Source organism: Sceloporus occidentalis, unplaced genomic scaffold, assembly GCF_023333645.1.
Source record: "Sceloporus occidentalis isolate IW3139 unplaced genomic scaffold, rSceOcc1.0.p SCAF_35, whole genome shotgun sequence".
Lineage (NCBI taxonomy): Eukaryota > Metazoa > Chordata > Lepidosauria > Squamata > Phrynosomatidae > Sceloporus > Sceloporus occidentalis.
In genome coordinates, this window is record NW_028317015.1 from 6,617,336 (window position 1) to 6,635,445 (window position 18,110).

Sequence of the window (18,110 nt, forward strand, 5' to 3'; positions counted from 1 at the left end):
TTTCCCTACAACCAGGGATACTTACGGAAAATCATCAGTGTGCTCCATGATGTATTTAAAAATGGCCCTAGGAACAATTTGATTACATATGCTTTTTTGATTACAAAAAAAAATATCCAGAGATTGCCATATCTGATTATGACAAGTAAATCCTACTGCCGCTGCACGGGAGACCAGGCTGTCGTTTGACAGCCTGGGCTCCCCCCTGGCAGCAGAAGCCGGCATTGCCGGCTTTCTGCTGCCCGATCTCCCGTAACAGCTTCCGGCATGAAAGCCGGTAAGCTGTTACGGTTGTAAGTGCCCGATCGCGCGATCGCGCAGTTGCAAACGCGCGATCGGGCATTCCCTTCCGGGTTACGTCACTGCTGACGTAACCCGGAAGGTCATCGGAGGACAGGATATCCGCTGCGGGGATATCCTGCCCTCCGATGAGGCACAGAGACGCTGCGATCTCTATGCAGGTCTGTGAGGACCTGCATAGAGATCACAGTGTGATCGGCGCAGGGGGATCGCGGGGAGGGGAGTGAGAAACCATCTCTCTCACTCCCCCTCCCGGCCTGAAACAGAAAAGCTGGAAAAAAAAAAACGGTTAGTGATTTAAAAATAATATTAAATAAATCATTAAAATATTAATATAAATAATACAAAATTTTTTTATAATGTGGGCTGTGATGTCATTGTGACATCACTGGCATGTTCAGGAGGTCCTAGGAGGACCTCTAACCATTACTGTGTAAAAATAATATATAAAAAATAAAAAAAAATGTAAAAAAATTAAAATAAAAAAAAATATATAAAAAAAGATAATAAAAAAATTATTAAAAAACCTTACTTCCCATTGCCCTAGCATAACATCTAGCCAGTATAACCCTCCTGCCCCCGTTCACAACCCCCAAACCCGTTAAGCCATAGGCATAAAAATTATACAAAATTGTACACCTAATAGAGGTGCTGGGAAAGTCTGGAAAATCTATATAAATTAGGTATTTCTGAAATCAGGACACCTGAATTGATAAACTTGGAGGGGATTTTCCATCACTTTACCTAATTTTGTGAGGATTCAGAGGGAAAATGTAAAAAAAAAATTAGTTTAATTTTCTAATCTTCGCTAGTTTTTACTAAATTTCTCATTCTAAATTTCCAGCTAATCATCCAACTATGGTATCAAACGAAAGCTCTATCTCTCCTTGAAAAAACGATATATAGTTTATATGGGTACACTATTCACAGGAAAAGAGAATCATCGCTAAACCAACATACCCCAAAAATGGCAAAATTGCTCTGGGCTTTGAGGTACCAAAAACCCCTGGGATTGAAGGGGTTAATAATCACAATGTGATTAGTAAAATAAATAAAAATAGTTTTATAAACAACGTAAAATTATTCTTCACTGATGTCACCATCAGAGGAACCATCCAGTTCCAACAAAATGTAAATATATATATAAAGAAAGTTTATTTTTATGAGCAAGCCCTGAAACTAGCACTATATCGTCACATAAATTATTGCATGGAAATTTAATTAAAATGCTGATGGGATAAATCGAATTGGCTGGATTCAATAATGTCCCACAAATAGGACATGGGCACAGGCTGACCAGATGTTGAAAAAATGCAAAGGTGGCCTTTTACCTCCTAAATAACCTGAAAAACCCATGCATGGGGGTATCACTATACTCAGCAGACATTGATGGAGACATATTGGGGTGTTTGACAGTAACATGATCCACGTGCAGTAAATTAATATCTGAATTACTACTACTACTACTTTAAACTTTGGTAAAGGCTGGTGGTAAAATGTGTGCATGGAAATTGTTAACAGCATTTGAAATACCCTAGGGTCAGTGGCGACTCTAGAAACAATATATAGGGGGGCACATTAGATACCACAGTCAAAACTGGGGGGGCGAGATTAATAATTTCCACCATTAAATCATACTACTGAAAAAACATATATACGGTGTATATATGTACATGTGTGTGTATATATATTGTCAAAAGTACTAACATAATACTTGATCATACAACATGGGAAGCCTGAAACCACAATTTAGTGCGACTAATCCTTGAAATAAATATTATAGAGTAAATAACACAATACCTTAACTTTTCCACTAAATGATTTCTGGACCTTGAAAGTTTTGTCTCCTGAAGTCACTACAAATTCAGGAGGGCGTTTTATCTCTGGATAAGTAAAAATGAAATAGTTCTGCCACATTGACACCCAAACACACACACACACCAGGACAGGCTCTGCCACACCGACACCCAAACACACACACCAGGACAAGCTCTGCCACACTGACACCGGATCACACACACCAGGGCAGGCTCTGCCACACCGACAACCAGACACACACACCAGGACTTTTTATAACAGTGTGGTTAACACACCAAAATTGGACAAAAAAATCAATATTATATATATATATATATAATTGCTAACAGCAATCACACTCCTATCATGCCCAGGCAGCCAGTACATGCTGGAACCTGGGCATGACAGGAATGTGATTACAGTCTCTCTATGCCATGCTACCCCCCACTTACCCATCCATCCTATCACACACACAAGCACTCATTCACAAACATTCAGCATAAACTACAGCATAACACCCATCACTCTCACACTTACTAATCTTTTCCTCCTCCTTTTCGTTCTTCCTCTTGGCTCTTCTTCTGTGTCCTGTCCTTCCGGTGCAGTGAGTGCGGAAGGGGGTGGGCGCGGCTTCAGTGTTGTGCGCCGGGATATGACAGAAAATCCTGACGCACAGCATCGGTTGCCACATACATCGCAAGTGAGCAGGATCGGAGATATCTATCTCTCTCTCTTTCCCTCTCTCTCTTTCCCTCTCTCTCCTGCACCCTTGCTCTCTGGGGCTGTGAACTTAAGCAAAAAATTCAAGTCAAGCCCATTGTTTTTTATTTTTTTGCAAATAAATTAGACCCCTATGGCCCTGAAGAAGGCTACCACGAAGTGAACAGTAAAGCAGCAGCTTTTATCTTTAAAAGTAGCATGTTCCAATAACAGTTCTTGGAGATTAGAGAGAAAAAAAGTTTGGACACAAGCAGGAACAGTGACATTAAAATAATGTTGGAAATTTGAAGATTAATATTAACTGAAAGATGTCAACAGACATGTCAATATTTTTCATGTATTGCCCAATGTAATTATGACTGGACACTGATTGTGTAGCTTTGTTCATCAGTCCTGGAATTTATACATCAATAGAAAATAAAGGGTTATACTGCAGTTATTGTATATACAAAAAAAAAAAACACAGTTAACCAAATAATAATGCCAAACAGATGTTATATCTGCACAAGATAGGCATAAAGCCTAAAAATATTTAGTGTGAATAATACACACAAAAAGAGAGAGTATGATTTTTCTGTGACCATTTTTACTGTAGCTGAGTTGACTAAAATACCCCAAAAGACATTAAAGTTTGTAGCTCTCACCTCCTCTGTACTGATATAGGCGAACGAGACAGCTCTATATATATTCTTTGAAAGCATATGGCAGTAAGCTAGGCTTAATTATAATATGAACAAAGCTGCTCTACTAGGCCTATATAGTATTTATTGCCCGTAATGTTATTCCTACCTAAAGAGTCTCAGACATGGATTTGTAAACTAAATGGGTTGAATCAAGGATATTGCAGTTATTTTGCTTCCAAATTCAAAGCAAGTTGATGAACTGTGCTGCCAGATGGAAGCTGTAAGCCCTCGAAACAAAGTACAGGAGTGCAAAGGTACGATATTAATGACCGAGAGTGCATACAAGTACCCATATATGCTTTGACAATATTTTCTGTTACAGTTTGTACTTTAATCTTCTTTGATTATGTTACGGAAACAATGTTAACCAACATTTCATTGGGTCAGCATTATATTTCTCCTTTGTAGTGAAGTGTTTTATTTGAAATTTTGTTGGTGCCCGTAGGTAGCCTATTCCTCTAGCCCTGCGTTTAAACAGATGCAAAAAGTCTCACAAATAATCATAAATGTGACATCTTAGGAACAGCAATTCTGAGAGCTGATATTAATCACTTAAATCCCCTGTGGACATACCTATATGTCCTTAAAAAGGCATTCAATAAAGCCCTTTAGGTATGTCTTGACTTTCTTACAGCGGCCGCGACATCTCCCTGCTGCTACACAGGAGATCAGCGGTCTGACTGCCCTGACTCCCCATTGTCAGCAGAAGCTGTCTTCCTGCTAACTGATCGTTTGTAATGGCTGCCGGCACGAGCACCGGTACATAAGAAATACCGATAACTAACATCAACAGAAGGTCAGCAAAGGACTGTACATCCCCTGCAGGGTCTGTCTAGAACATACTGGGATAGCTGGTCGCTCCTCCTCCAGCCGGCAGATCACATGCATTGTAATATGTTTCTCCCTCTTCCCACAAGTTGACAAGAGTAAAAAAATATATATATTCACATTAAAAATAATAAAAAAAATAAACAATAAAGTGATGTAGTTGTGATACTCAAAAGGTCCCTAGGGGGATCCCATCCCTACATATAAAAAAATTGGGAGTAAGGGGGTGGTCTCATTGATGTTGATTGACAGGTCCAACCATCTGTGGGGGGGGTTTCCTTGCTGGACAGTCAGGGGAGGGCTGGCAACCTAAGGCCTGGGGGGCAAGTCTAGTCAAGTGGCCCGTTGCGCCACCAAATTAGCCCACCATCCATGCCCATCTTTTCCTGATTTTCTAACGCATATTGATGATGTGATAGGATTGGAAGTAATCAGGATTGGAAGTAATCAGTACACTAAAAAAAAAGTAATCATACACGGGACGCCTGAAGCCACAATTTACTGCCACTACTCCTTTTTAATAAAATATGCAAATTAAAATAGAGTAAATAACACAACATTTTTCTCACTGATTTCAGGACCTAGAACGTTTTGTCCAGACTACAACTTCAAGAGGGTGTTTTGTCTCGGGATAAGTAAAAATTACGTAGTTCAATTTATTCCTACAGAAAGTAAAGTGCCAGGAAACAGATGACTAAATACACACACACCAGCATGGGCATAGGAACCCTTAAAAATCTGGGGGGGGGTAGCATTTTTCCCTATCAGATACCCCCCTTCTTTCTCCCCATCAGATACCTCTTTCCTCACTATCCCCTACTCCACTCTCCCCATCTTTTTTGAAAACAAGTACAATAATGTATCACTTGAAACACTGGTGTAAATAATGTACATTAAATACATTAATGAAAACAGCAAATCTCTGTAACAAAATTATTTTGTTAAATATTGAAAAATTGGACCCTAGGCATTTCCTTGCGCTCCACGCTCCCTGAATGTACAGGGCTGCAGGTTTAAATAGTCCGCCAAGCTGTAACTCCTCCCAAAACCTCTCCTCCACCCCCTCCAGTACTCCTAACCCCGCCTCCCTGGCTGCCCACAGCACTGTTGGACCGTAGGACATGCCCCCCATCATCTCACTTGTCCCGGCGCTTGCTGCACGCAGCTAGTGCCGCTACAGAGGCCGGGGATGTGGCCTGCAGGTCGTGGACGGCGGGGAGAGTAGGTAGGATCCTGAAAGACAGGCTCTGCCACACCGACACCCAAACACACACACCAGGACAGGCTCTGTCACAACGACACCCAGACACACACACACACCAGGAGAGGCTCTGCCACACTGACACCCAGACACACACACCAGGACAGGCTCTGCCACGCCGACACCCAAACACACACAGCAGGACAGGCTCTGCCACACCGACACCCAAACACACATATCTGGACAGGCTCTGCCACACAGACAACCAAACACACAGACACCAGGACAGGCTCTGCCACACTAACACCCAAACACACACACACACACACCAGGACAGGCTCTGCCGACAACCAGACACACACACCAGGACTTTTAATAACAGTGTGGTTAACACAAAATTTGGCAAAAGCCAGCCCCCCCTTTGGTTTTAATGTAATCCTCCCACACCCTTGTGCATTGCCCCATGTGCATTTGTGCCCCCAGCCAGCCCCCTTTATGCCCCAAAACCCTTGTGTATTGATTTATGTGATGTCCCCAGCCAGCCTCCCTCCTTTGTGTATTGATGCCCCCCTTTGCATTGTTAATGACCCATGTGTATTTCCCCCAGCCACCCAACCCCCTTTGTGTATTGATTTATGTGGTGCCCCAACCACCCTTTTGTGTACTTATACCCCCTTTATGTATTTAATTGTTGTCCCAAGGCAGCCCCCCCCCTTTGAATATGGGTCCCCTTCCACCTATTACCTGAACTATTTTTTTAATACTTTTTTGCCTTCTGCCTTCCTTCCCTGCTGCTGTCCCCCAACATGCTCTTCTAGCTGTCACGAGGAACTGTTCCGTGTGACTCCGTGGAGTCACACGGAATAGGGCATGGGCGGCAAGGTGCAGGCACGTCGGCTGCTTAATGATTTTTTTTTTATATATATATATATGTTTAATTAAAAACAGATTTAATTAGATTTAATATATATTATTAATACATAATTTTAATACATAATTTTTTATTAAAAAACAGATATAATCTGATATCCTAACAATGTTAAACAATGTAGACCAGGTCTACATGCCTAAATGCATTGAGGTGCTGCCATGTGATTGGCTGATTAGCTATTTGTGTCAACAAGCAACTGAACAGGTGTGCCTAATAAAGTGGCCATTAAAGATATAGAATTCCATCATATTTCCATTTCTAATCTACCAGGGGGCAGATTGAAAGCCGTGGATAGTAAGACCTTTACTGGATTTCTGTGCGTAAGAACTGATGTTTTAGTGCAAACAGAAACAGTACTATTTCTAATTTTATCACTGTCAATGTACAGGATTATTGGGAAAAACAATGAGTCAGCACCTCTATTATGTCTTGATCTGTCCTGCTGATGTGAGCTCTGGGTGGCACCTCTTTGTGTGCCCGGGGCGTAAAGCTGAACCGTAGCCATCACAGATTATAGCATAGCTAATTTAATAAATTAATATAATCAATTATGATATTATCCATTAATATCATCCAAAAATGTTTTGTCTTGAACATCTCTCTCATCAGCAATCTGGTAATTCATGGGTATACAGATATAATTTAATCATGAGGAAATTCATATAAATAGTAATGATAAACAGATTTACAGTTTATTTAGTGTACAGAAATGAAAATATAGGCGTTTGGATATGCAAGATTTAATTTAAGATAAAAAGTACTGCCAAGAGTGTTTGATTTGAAATGTTTTGCCAGAACAAAACAAGCCAGAGGGAGAATTCTCATCAAGGCACTGAGAAGGAACACTCCCTGCCACCAAGCCCAGTATAAATGAAATCTAGATTATAAAATACTCCTACAAGCAGAGGAGAGCAAGTAAGGTAACTCAGTGTAAGGGAACAGTTATTGGAATATTGAATAAGCTCTGTTTGCCATCGTTGTTCTTTTAACATTTTTACTTTTTGCAATTACTTTTTGTTGCAGGAGTAACTGTACTGTGAAAAAGGCAGAAGAAAATCTAGGCGCTGCAGACAAAGTTACAATGGAAACCTTTACAAAACAAGAAACTTACATCCGGGAATTTGATCCACATGATTACTTTGACACATATTATAGTCCAAAAGCAGGAGCTTTATCTGGGGAATGGTTAAAATTTGTCTTAGCAAACCTCCATGAAGCCTTCTCTCAAGGTAAAGTAAGAAATTGCACTAAATGCTACTTAATTATTTATCAGAATTTATTGTACATTTTTATATTGTACTCAATAAATATATATATGTAAGCAAGTAATGCAAAAAAACTAACTTTTAAAAGTAATGTTTGAATTTACTCAGTCAAAACATATACAGTCACCTGCTACAAATATTGCTACCAAGTGTTTTTAAGTGGCATGTTTACCATTTTCTGTTGGCGCTAAATTACAATAATAATAAATAATAATCTGCACTTGGTAAACCATAAAACGTTATTTTTATACTTCATTACATTATATTACAATCAGTACTTTAATCTTCTAAATAGGTGGTGTCAAAGGAAAATATCTGATCGACATTGGTGCTGGTCCAGCCATCTATCACTTACTAACAGCTTGTGAGGTTTTTGAGACCATAATCACCTCTGATTTTCTTGAGCAAAACCGTACTGAGCTCCAAAAATGGCTGAAAAATGAGCAGGGGGCATTAGACTGGACTGAAATAGTCAAATTTGTTTGTAACTTAGAAGGAAACAGGTATGGACATTTGGATATCAAATCAAAATAGCAGTAAAACAATTGAAAACATGGAATTATATAATTTGATGGCAAACTCCACAGTTCTTTTTCTATATCATTTAGTTTGAATCTTAAGAGTATCTTGATCCATATGGAGTTGAGGTCTCCAGTACTGTACACAATATTTCAAGGGAGATCTGACCTCTATATAGGACAGGAAAGACTACCTCCATGATTCTGCTAATACGTTAATAATGTTTCACTGTATTTGTTTGTATCCACTACTTAAAACATAAAATTAGCATATAGTTCTATTAGCATTCTGGGTACACAAAAGGCTAAGTAACAATTCACATTTTCTTTTCATAGTGAAAACTGGGAGAAAAAAGAAGAGAAACTCCGTAGAACAGTGAAACTGGTTCTAAAATGTGATGTGCTAAAAAAGAATCCATTTGAGCCCCTAATTCTACAGCCAGCTGATTGTATAATAAGCTGCCTCTGCTTGGAGGCACCGTGTCAGGATGTTGTGTCCTACTGCACTGTCTTGAAAAATTTAAAGGACTTGCTAAAACCTGGTGGTCATATTTTAATACAGAGTGCCCTAAATTGCACATTCTATTTTATAGGTGAAAAAAGATTTTCTTCATTGAAATTAACAAAGGAGGACCTTAGGAAGGTTTTTGAAGAAGCAGGTTATGAAATTGAGAAAATTATAGTTGCCCCACGTGAGGATGTGTCAAGAATGGACATTAGTGATTATGACAGCTATTACTATGTCCATGCCCGTAAACCACTTACTGCATAAACACAGCCCCAGGCCTTACAATTGTTCATGTCTGACATTGGGCAACATATATATTGTATTCAATGTGACGCCAGGTAAACAAGTGTGCTTTAACTATAATCCATTAATCATTCACAAGGGTTTGATCAACATGTTAAAGACAATAAATAGTTGCAAGCATGCAGTACAAAATATAATCTTTATAAATATCTATCTTTCACTGTTTTACAAAGACATGAAATTAAATTCCATGTGACACTTCTATAGTTCTTATTTGAAGGCGCAATATTTCCCAAAACATCGATTTTAATTTTATTTTCCTGCTTGTTAAAACAACCCATATGATAAAGATCAACTTTGTGAGATATAGGTGAGTTATGGTGTTAAACAACATTTTAGAGAAAATATGTTAACCATGTGCCCTCAATAGTTAACCCTGAGCGCAGGGGTTAGGACTCATTTTTCCTAATGGAAAGCCTTACGTTTTCCTGGTACGTTTATTTTATGCACATAAGCTTTAATAGGCATTCATTTTCACACTCTGCTTAACTCTGTGTTTATGTATACTTTTGTGATTTTTAATAAATAAGTAACTGTAATTGAATTCTTAGTCCTTTCTTATAACTACAGTATATAAAGGGGGACAGCCAGGTTGATCAGGAATACAGATCTTCTAACAGCAAGTACAAGGAGTTATTACCTACTGGCAGTAGCGGAACTACCGGGGTCGCAGAGGTCGCGACTGCGACCGGGCCCCGGCGGCAGGGAGGCCCAAGCCAAGGGGCCGCCCGAAATCTTTTTTCCGTTTTTCTTGGGTTTTTTTAAAAAAAAGGCAGGGGCGTCCAACATGCGGCCCGCGGGCCAAATGCGGCCCACAAGACCTCGAGGTGCGGCCCGCGTAAGATCGGCAGCCAGGGCAACCGATCTTACGCGAGCCGCACCTCAAGCCCTGCTACTTACTTGTGGGAGGGTCTTCTGGACTGCACAGAGGAAGCGGAGTTCACGTGACATCCTACTTCCTCTGTGCTTTAGCAGAGAAGGCAGAGGGAGGCCGCGCCCCCTGCTGAAGTCTGTGAGCGGCATCGAGGAGCTGCAGTGCAGGTAAGGGGGTGGGGAGAGTGTTTGAATGAGTGTGTGTGATTGAGGGAATGAATCTGTGAATGAATGATTATATGAATAAATGTGTGTGTGTGTGATAGCATGGATGTGTAAGTGCCGGAACCTAGGCATGATGGGACTGTGATTGCTGTTAGCAATTTGTACATGCGCCCCTTTTTCTTTGATTTTTTTACAGATATGATTCAATATGTAAATTGAATTTGTTGAATTTGTTGAAAAAAAATTGTTGGGTAAAAATCATGGTTTTTTTGGGGGGGGTGAGGGGGTGGGGGGCCCTTAACAGATTCTCGCACCCGGGCCCTGAGGCGTCTAGTTACGCCCCTGGTGGGAAGCCTGGGCTCAAATGTGCATAACTGGGGGGCAGGTTGGGAAAAAAACCCAAGAAATCCATTTTTATCAAAGTTTTCTTTATTCTGCCGTTTGTTTTTAACATCCTGTTTGTTTATTAAATTATTTACAATAAATGAAAAATTGACATTAATTTTTTTATCCTTAATTGAAAAAAATAATCGGCCAAATAATCGATTATGAAAATAACCGTTAGTTGCCGCCCTAATGGTTTATGTAATATATATGCGCTACCGTTGAAAAGTCTATGGTCACTTAGCGGTTTTCTTACAAAAAATTAGGACATTTCTAGCTGTGACATAATTGGAAAAGGGTTTTCTAATGACAAATTAACCTTTTAAACTTATGAATTAGCGAACACAACGTGCTATTGGACACAGTGATAAAGAGCCTCCGTACGCCTATAAAGATCTTCCATTAGAAATCAGCAGTTTACAGCTGCAACAGTTAATTACAACATTAACACCGTCTGGACAAAATATGCTTTTGGGTTTTTTTCCCACAAAACCATGGACATTTCTGACATATACCGTATATATATATATATATATGGGGTACCTTGTAAAAATAGTGACAAACATACAAGCTGTGTACACATAGTTAAGAAATGTTCTTGCCTTTGGCTGCCCAATCGCGATTAGCAGAAAAACAATAATGGAGCAGATCCAGTAACCGAGAACCAGAAGCATAGACTTTCCTATTATGTTAAAGTGCCAGAGACAAATCTTTGTATCCCGTCTATGATTCTTTGTATCCCGTCTATGATTCTGGAAGCCAGACCCCTTATAAGTACATATACTAACATCTATTTCCATGCGCTAATCGACGACACCACAGACGCAAGAAGGGCTGAACCAGCCTCTCTCTACCTAACATAGGGGATTCCAGCTTGGCCTTTAGTCCCAAAAGACCACTTTCTTTGCTCACCCATGGCGACACAGACTCGAGATCCGTCCCAGGAAGTTGTTGTCTGCAGTCGCTTGCTTTTACATCCCCTCTCTGTCAGCGATCTCTGTTACGACTTCTACACAGGCCGAAAGCGCGTAGGATCCTGACAGACCCGAGGATACCTTCAGGTATTATGGATATTACCGATGGCCGAAAATACTTTACAAAAGGCATCAGCACATACACGGGCCACCACGCGTTTGTCTCCCAGAGCGCATGTTGATGACGTCGTGGTTGCCAAGTAACGTATCAACAAGTTTAGGTTACAGGTCAGGGTACTAGTGGCCCGCATGTTGGTGAGTCTCGAATGCTAAATATATAATATATATCTATATCTATATATCTAAACGAGAGTTTGTAAGTTTGTTTTTCGAAATATTATTAAAACAGGCAATTTTGATTTTTCAATAATAAACATGTTTGTCAATATAGTTTATTTGGATACTATTTGCAAGTAAAGCTGTTTTTTATCCAAATTGGAGCACCTGAGAATGCAGCCTCTGCAGATCTCTATATGCATCTCAATGAACCTGTAACAAAAAAACAGACCACATGTTTAGCATGTTATTAAGACAAAAATGTACAATTTAAATACTTGTAATGTCTCACAATGTGAATCTGCTTTGTTTTTAGTATTGAATTTCTAAATGTGAATTGTATCGTTTGAATAGACGTTGCACGGGACTCGGAAAGTGCGAGGAGTTATCAGTAACTGACAACATGAAGACTAAATTTAAACAGTTATAGTTGCATACGGTATCTGTAAGCGACATAATACAGGAAAACTAGGAGAAACCCCACTAAGGATTCCCGTAAAGCATTCAAGGCCCTAAACAGATGATATAATATTTTTATATTATAAACCCTTGTCCACTGTATTTAAGTTTAAATTTGTCTGTTTCAGCGGAATGTCTGAGCGCCTATATTCCGGACCTTGTTACGGATCTCTCTTACATGCAGATGGACATGGAGAGGTGTGGATGGATCATGGGCCATTGTCTAAGTTCAAGCAGTATGGCTGGAGATGTACAACTAAAGAGGATTCTTACTCCAATAAGACCCTCATGGGTAACTGGAATGAGGAACGGAATGACCTACGTAAACTGAAAGAGAGGAAGCCCATGCCCTCACAGGTACTTGGGAGCCAATAACTAGAGAATATGCATTACTGTGGTAGGGCTATGTTTTTATAATAGAGAGGTGGCATAAGGTAGGGTTGCTCAAGCTTTCTTATACTCTCTCTCCCTCCTCCTCCTCACTCCTCCTCATCCTTGTCTCTTTTTTCCAAATCTCCACTCCCTCTCTCATCCCTCTCTCTTCCCTCTCTTTCACATCCTTGTCTCTTTTTTTTTTTTTTCCTAATCTCCACTTCCTCTCTTGCCTCTTCCTGTTCTGCCGTCTTCTTTTTTCCTCAGGTTCTTGCTGGTTTCAGCTTTGTTGACCAGGCCTTCTAGAGTGCTTACTCAAATAAAGGCCGTTATATAGAAGCTCTCTGGAAGGCCTGGTTAACAGAACTCATACTGGGGAAAAGCAGATGAAAAAAGAAAACAAAAGATAGAGTAGAAGCAGAGCTGTGGGAAAGGAGAAGAGGACACTGAGGCAGTTGGGAGACATTGAGGGTGGGAGTATGAGAAAGTGTGAGAGAGTGTGAGTTAGAATGAGTGAAAAAGTCTGTTTTTGTGGCTTCTCCCTCGCCAAATCCACAATGTCGAGTATTTTTTTGAGGAAAAGGTGGCAACCCTAGTTTAAGATAAACCACGATACACGTAAAAATGTGTTTACCCAAACTGCTTTGGTAAATGGCGTGTTCTTTGTCCTTTGGTTTGTGTGACTGGGGCCAAATAACCCCAAAAAGTATTTGGAATTGGCTAAAAACTCATTTAAGAGGTTTATTAAATAACTGGGCATGATAGGTCTATGTTAAAGTGGATTTGTCAGTTTCCCCAAATCTAAGAATCTCTGTATTGGTGTTATTATTATTATTATTTATTGTTTTACATAGCGCCATCAAATTCCGTAGCGCTGTGCAATGGGTAGACAGGACATAAGTAGTAACATAACAAATTGACTAACAGAGACAACAGGTGATGAGGGCCCTGCTCAAACGAGCTTACAATCTAGAGTTCATCTTTTTATCAGAATTGCTGTTATGTGTTTATATGACTGAAGGAATGGGTCACCTTATAAAGGCGGAGTCTTCTATAGGTCATAGTCCTTTGTAAGGGTGACGTGATGAGGATGGAGTAGAATTCAGAACAGTAACTAATATCCTATTTCCACCTTTTGTCTCTTCTCTGAGGTAAAAAAAACGGAAGCCTAGGTGCACTGCTCTGAATTGATTATTCCCATTCCATCCACTACCATAAGTTGTTTTTATTAGATATAATATCACAAAATGTTTGGCAAGTTTTGAATTTGAGGTACTGATAAAACCTCATTTTTTTTAATTTTAGTTTGCTCACTATTACCAAACCTCCCACTCCGCTGATTACCCCAAAAGAGACTTGTCTTCCGGGCGACAGGGTAAGTAAAAAAAAATTAAATACCGTATTTGCTCGATTATAAGACGACCCCCCAAAATCTGAATATTAACTTAGGAAAAAAAGAAAAAGCCTGACTATAAGACGACCCTAAAGGAAAAAAGTTTTACCAGTAAATGTTAATTCATGTAAACTATTTTTTTAAGTAAAAGCTATGATTTTTTTTGTTTTTATTTCCTTGTATTTTCCAACCTGTCCCCCAGTTACGCACATCTGCCCCCAGGCTTGCCACACCAATATGGCACTGTGGCCCATGATATGCCTTTTAACCCTCTATATGCCACTGTCCCCCATGATATGCCTTTTGACCCCCTATGTGCCACTCTGCCTCCAGAAATGCCTTATACCCCTATATCCCATTCTGGCATTTAGGGGGTTAAAATGCATATTATGGGGCAGAGTGGCATATAGGGAGGTATAAGGCATTCCAGGAGGCAGAGTGGCATTAAGGGAGTTAAAAGGCATTGTATAGAGCACTCTGCCTCCAGAAATGCCTTATACCCCTATATGCCACTCTGGCATTTAGGGGGTTAAAAGGCATATTATGGGGCAGAGTGGCATATAGGGAGGTATAAGGCATTTCAGGAGGCAGAGTGGCGTTAAGGGGGCATTTAATAGAGCACTCTGCAGAGTGGCATATAGGGGTATAAGGCATTCCAGAAATGCCCTATGCCCCCATTTAACACACACACGCACACACACATACACACTTACCGGTGCTTCCAATTTCCTGCTGTATTGCCTGGGCAGCGGGTTGACGTCTCCTTCCGCTGCAGCCGGAAGGAGGTGGAGTTGGCAGCGGGGGTTTGTCTGCGTCCGTCGCGCATACCTTCCCCGGCTGTCAGAGATCAGAGTTCCCCGCACCGGTGCGGCACCGGTGCAGGGAACTCTGATCTCTGACAGTCGGGGAAGGTATCCGCGACGGACGCAGACAACCCCCGCTGCTAGCCACACCTCCTTCCGGCTGCAGCGGACGCGTAGACGTCAACCTGCTGCCCCGGCAATACAGCAGGAAGCACCGGTAAGTGTGTGTGGGGGGGGGGACAGGAGGATCCAGGTCCCCTGCAGCGGTGCGGGGGATCTGGATCTTAGTCTCATAATCAGACCTCTATTTGAGGTCTGATTAGAAGACGACCCCAATTAGAAGACGAGGGGTATTTTTCAGAGCATTTGCTCTGAAAAAAACCTCGTCTTATAATCGAGCAAATACGGTATATATATATATATTTTTGTCTCTTACTGTTCAAATTTTCTTTGGGAAAAAGGTCCCTTTACTCCATTGAAGCTTTGACTCTGGGGCCTTGTAAGAAATCCATATTTGAAAGGGGGCTACCTATAATAATGCCTGGACAGGCACTGGTATGTGCAGAAGTAATTTACAAATGCAAAACGTACTTACATTGGTAAAATACTAATTTTTGGTCTTTAGCGGCCTTCATAAGAGCCATAGAACCTCAATTCTATATGTGAACTAACGTGATTTCTCTGCTTATGGAGGACTGTTAATGCCCCGGTGCAGTGTAGCAGTTCATTGCTGAGAGGCACATGATTTAGGTGGTAGAGTCATGCCCCCATCATGCCAACACCATTGTTTATGGATGATTGGCTCCTTCATAAATATCAGTCTTGGTAATGCAGAGTTTGACAAATGCAGGGAGCGAGGTAGCAGTGGCTCCTTGATTTTTAGATTAGGCTCCTATTTTTTGTGAATTACACAATGTAATTGGTGAATTACGATGTTTGGTCAGTAGATGGCATTCATAGAGTTTATGTAGTGTAGCGTGATTCAAGTACCAGATTTGGTAGGGAACAGTACTTTAGGAGTACCCACAGTAAGAGTAAAATGCCAAGTATTTTTGCTTGAATTGTGCAACTGAAGCTTTAGAGATCTAATCTAAACAAACAAGAATGTTGAGATAGAATACGTTGCCAAGGTCTACTGTGGGGTTTTGGCGACGCATTCGGAACCAAAAAAATATATGTTCCAGAACATTTTCTAAAGCTTTCAATAATAAACATATATCTGCTAAGTGTTAGAGTCTATCTTTAAAACATATGTCTGCACTCAGTACCTGATTTAATACTTGTCATATGAAAGAATCACCAATCTTGCAAAGACGGAAAGATGTATAGCCAAAACCCAGTGTAAAATGTGAGTACAGTGAACAATAAAAATAAAGTAAATTTAAAGCCAACTAGCACTAGGGTTCAAGGTTTGGGAGGATTTTTGGTAGCCCCAAGTTTCCACCGAGCTGAGCTACTGAGCTCAACCCAAATCAGACTCCTCTAAGAAAACCTCACGTAAACATTGACATGCTTCTGGCGGGCGTTTAGGGAGCTGAATGGGACACAAACCACAAAATTATTAGTCAATAGGGCATCAATACATTCCTCATGACACAGAGGTCATCACAACTAACATAACAATCTACTTATGATCAAATGAAAAAAATACTTTAAATGTCTGTGGTGTCCACCTTGCAAATGCATGATGGGTTTCCCTCTGTTGCCCCCTCCACACCCTGTATGGTCCTCCATGGTGTAAATAGGACGGCTGTCCCCCTCCTGTTCTTTCAGCCTGCCGCCTAGGCCAGAATATGCCACTGCCTCTGTCTGCTAAGAGGACATGTTACATTTGTTGTCTTAATATACCTCTGTTTGCTTGTAATTAAAGAATATTCTAAGAGTAAATGCTGCCCTTTTTTCTAAAGTAATATTAACAAGGTGGTGTCTTATGATGTTCCATTTTATGAGAACCACTGCACTACTTACATATTGTATCTCCAATTTGCATTATTAGTTTCTGGATCTGACAAGGTGAGAATAGAGAATATGAATCTGGTCCAGAAAAAAACACTGAAACAGACAGAAGAAAGAACTGCTCGTTTCTGCAACATGTTCAGACATTTCTGTATTGCACAACTTGTTATGTTCCACAGCAGTATCACACGGGTCTTTAGAATCTTACCACATATGTGATCTTGGATGGACATCAGCTGTTTCTCATTGCGAGACACATTAGCCAAAGTTTTAATTGTGATAAAAAAAAATCCAATAAGGTCTACTACAGTAACGATAGACATTGGGGTCCAAATCATAGCACCACATGGCTGTAACTGTTTAAGGCTTACATAGATGCCCAGGTGTGATGTTACAGGGAACTTGAGCATTTACAGATTAGTTGAATCAGTAGTTTGTGCATTCAATATGGTACCAAATTAGCAAGGATTTATGAGGTTAGCATACGTTCCAAGTGTCATGGTTTTTATAGGACAATCACAATGTTCAGACACTGGCCCCACATAGCTGCCCCACTGTCCCACTTCTGCAGGCAAGTTGTGGCCAGGGCTGGTGCAACAATTTTTGCAACCTCATTTTGCCATTCCTTTGGTTCCTGTATATCCCCTTGAGGGCAGAGCCATTGAGCTCATCATACGCATGACCCCCTCTGTGTTGATGGAGCCTACATTGCAACCATAAATTACAGGCTGCATGTCCCAAGGGCCAGCCCTGTAACCCATATCGCACATATAGGCACATAATCCTTTAAATGTCTGTGGTGCCCCCTTGCAAATGCATGATGGGTTTCCCTCTCTTGCCCCCTCCACTCCTTGTATGGTCCTCCATGGTGTAAATAGGACGGCTGTCCCCCTCTTGTATTTGCGGCCTGCCGGCTAGGTCAGAATATGCCACTGCCTCTGTCTGCTAAGAGGACATGTTATATTTGTTGTCTTAATATACCTCTAAGAGTAAATGCTGCCCTTTTTTTCTAAAGTAATATTAACAAGGTGTGGTCTTATGATGTTCCATTTTATGAGAACCACTGCACTACTTACATATTGTATCTCATTATAATTTTCATATGTAATTTCATTAGAGGATCTCCAATTTGCATCATTAGTTTCTGGATCTGATGAGGTGAGAATAGAGAATATGAATCTGGTTCAGAAAAAAACGCTGAAACAGACAGAAGAAAGAACTGCTGGTTGGCAGTTGACAGTTGAACTGAATGGATGCATAATCTGTGAGCTCTTAACCTAAAACGGAAAAATACGGCAAAATCCAACAAATAAGTACAGTAAAAGACCACCGAAACAAACATGAAACCGGCTAAACCTAAGAAGACAACTCAAAAACAGGTATTTACCTTAAGTGATGAAT

General features: G+C 40.5%; 1 protein-coding gene across 1 annotated transcript; it reads left to right on the forward strand.

Moving 5' to 3' along the window:
- Positions 1–5,517: 5,517 nt before the first annotated feature.
- Positions 5,518–9,015, forward strand: LOC149298025 (nicotinamide N-methyltransferase-like). The gene is made up of 4 exons (XM_089487888.1): positions 5,518–5,549; positions 7,484–7,689; positions 8,021–8,228; positions 8,580–9,015. Exons 1-4 carry the CDS (start codon positions 5,518–5,520, stop codon positions 9,013–9,015), a joined length of 882 nt encoding a protein of 293 aa, XP_089344014.1.
- The last annotated feature ends 9,095 nt before the right edge of the window (positions 9,016–18,110 follow it).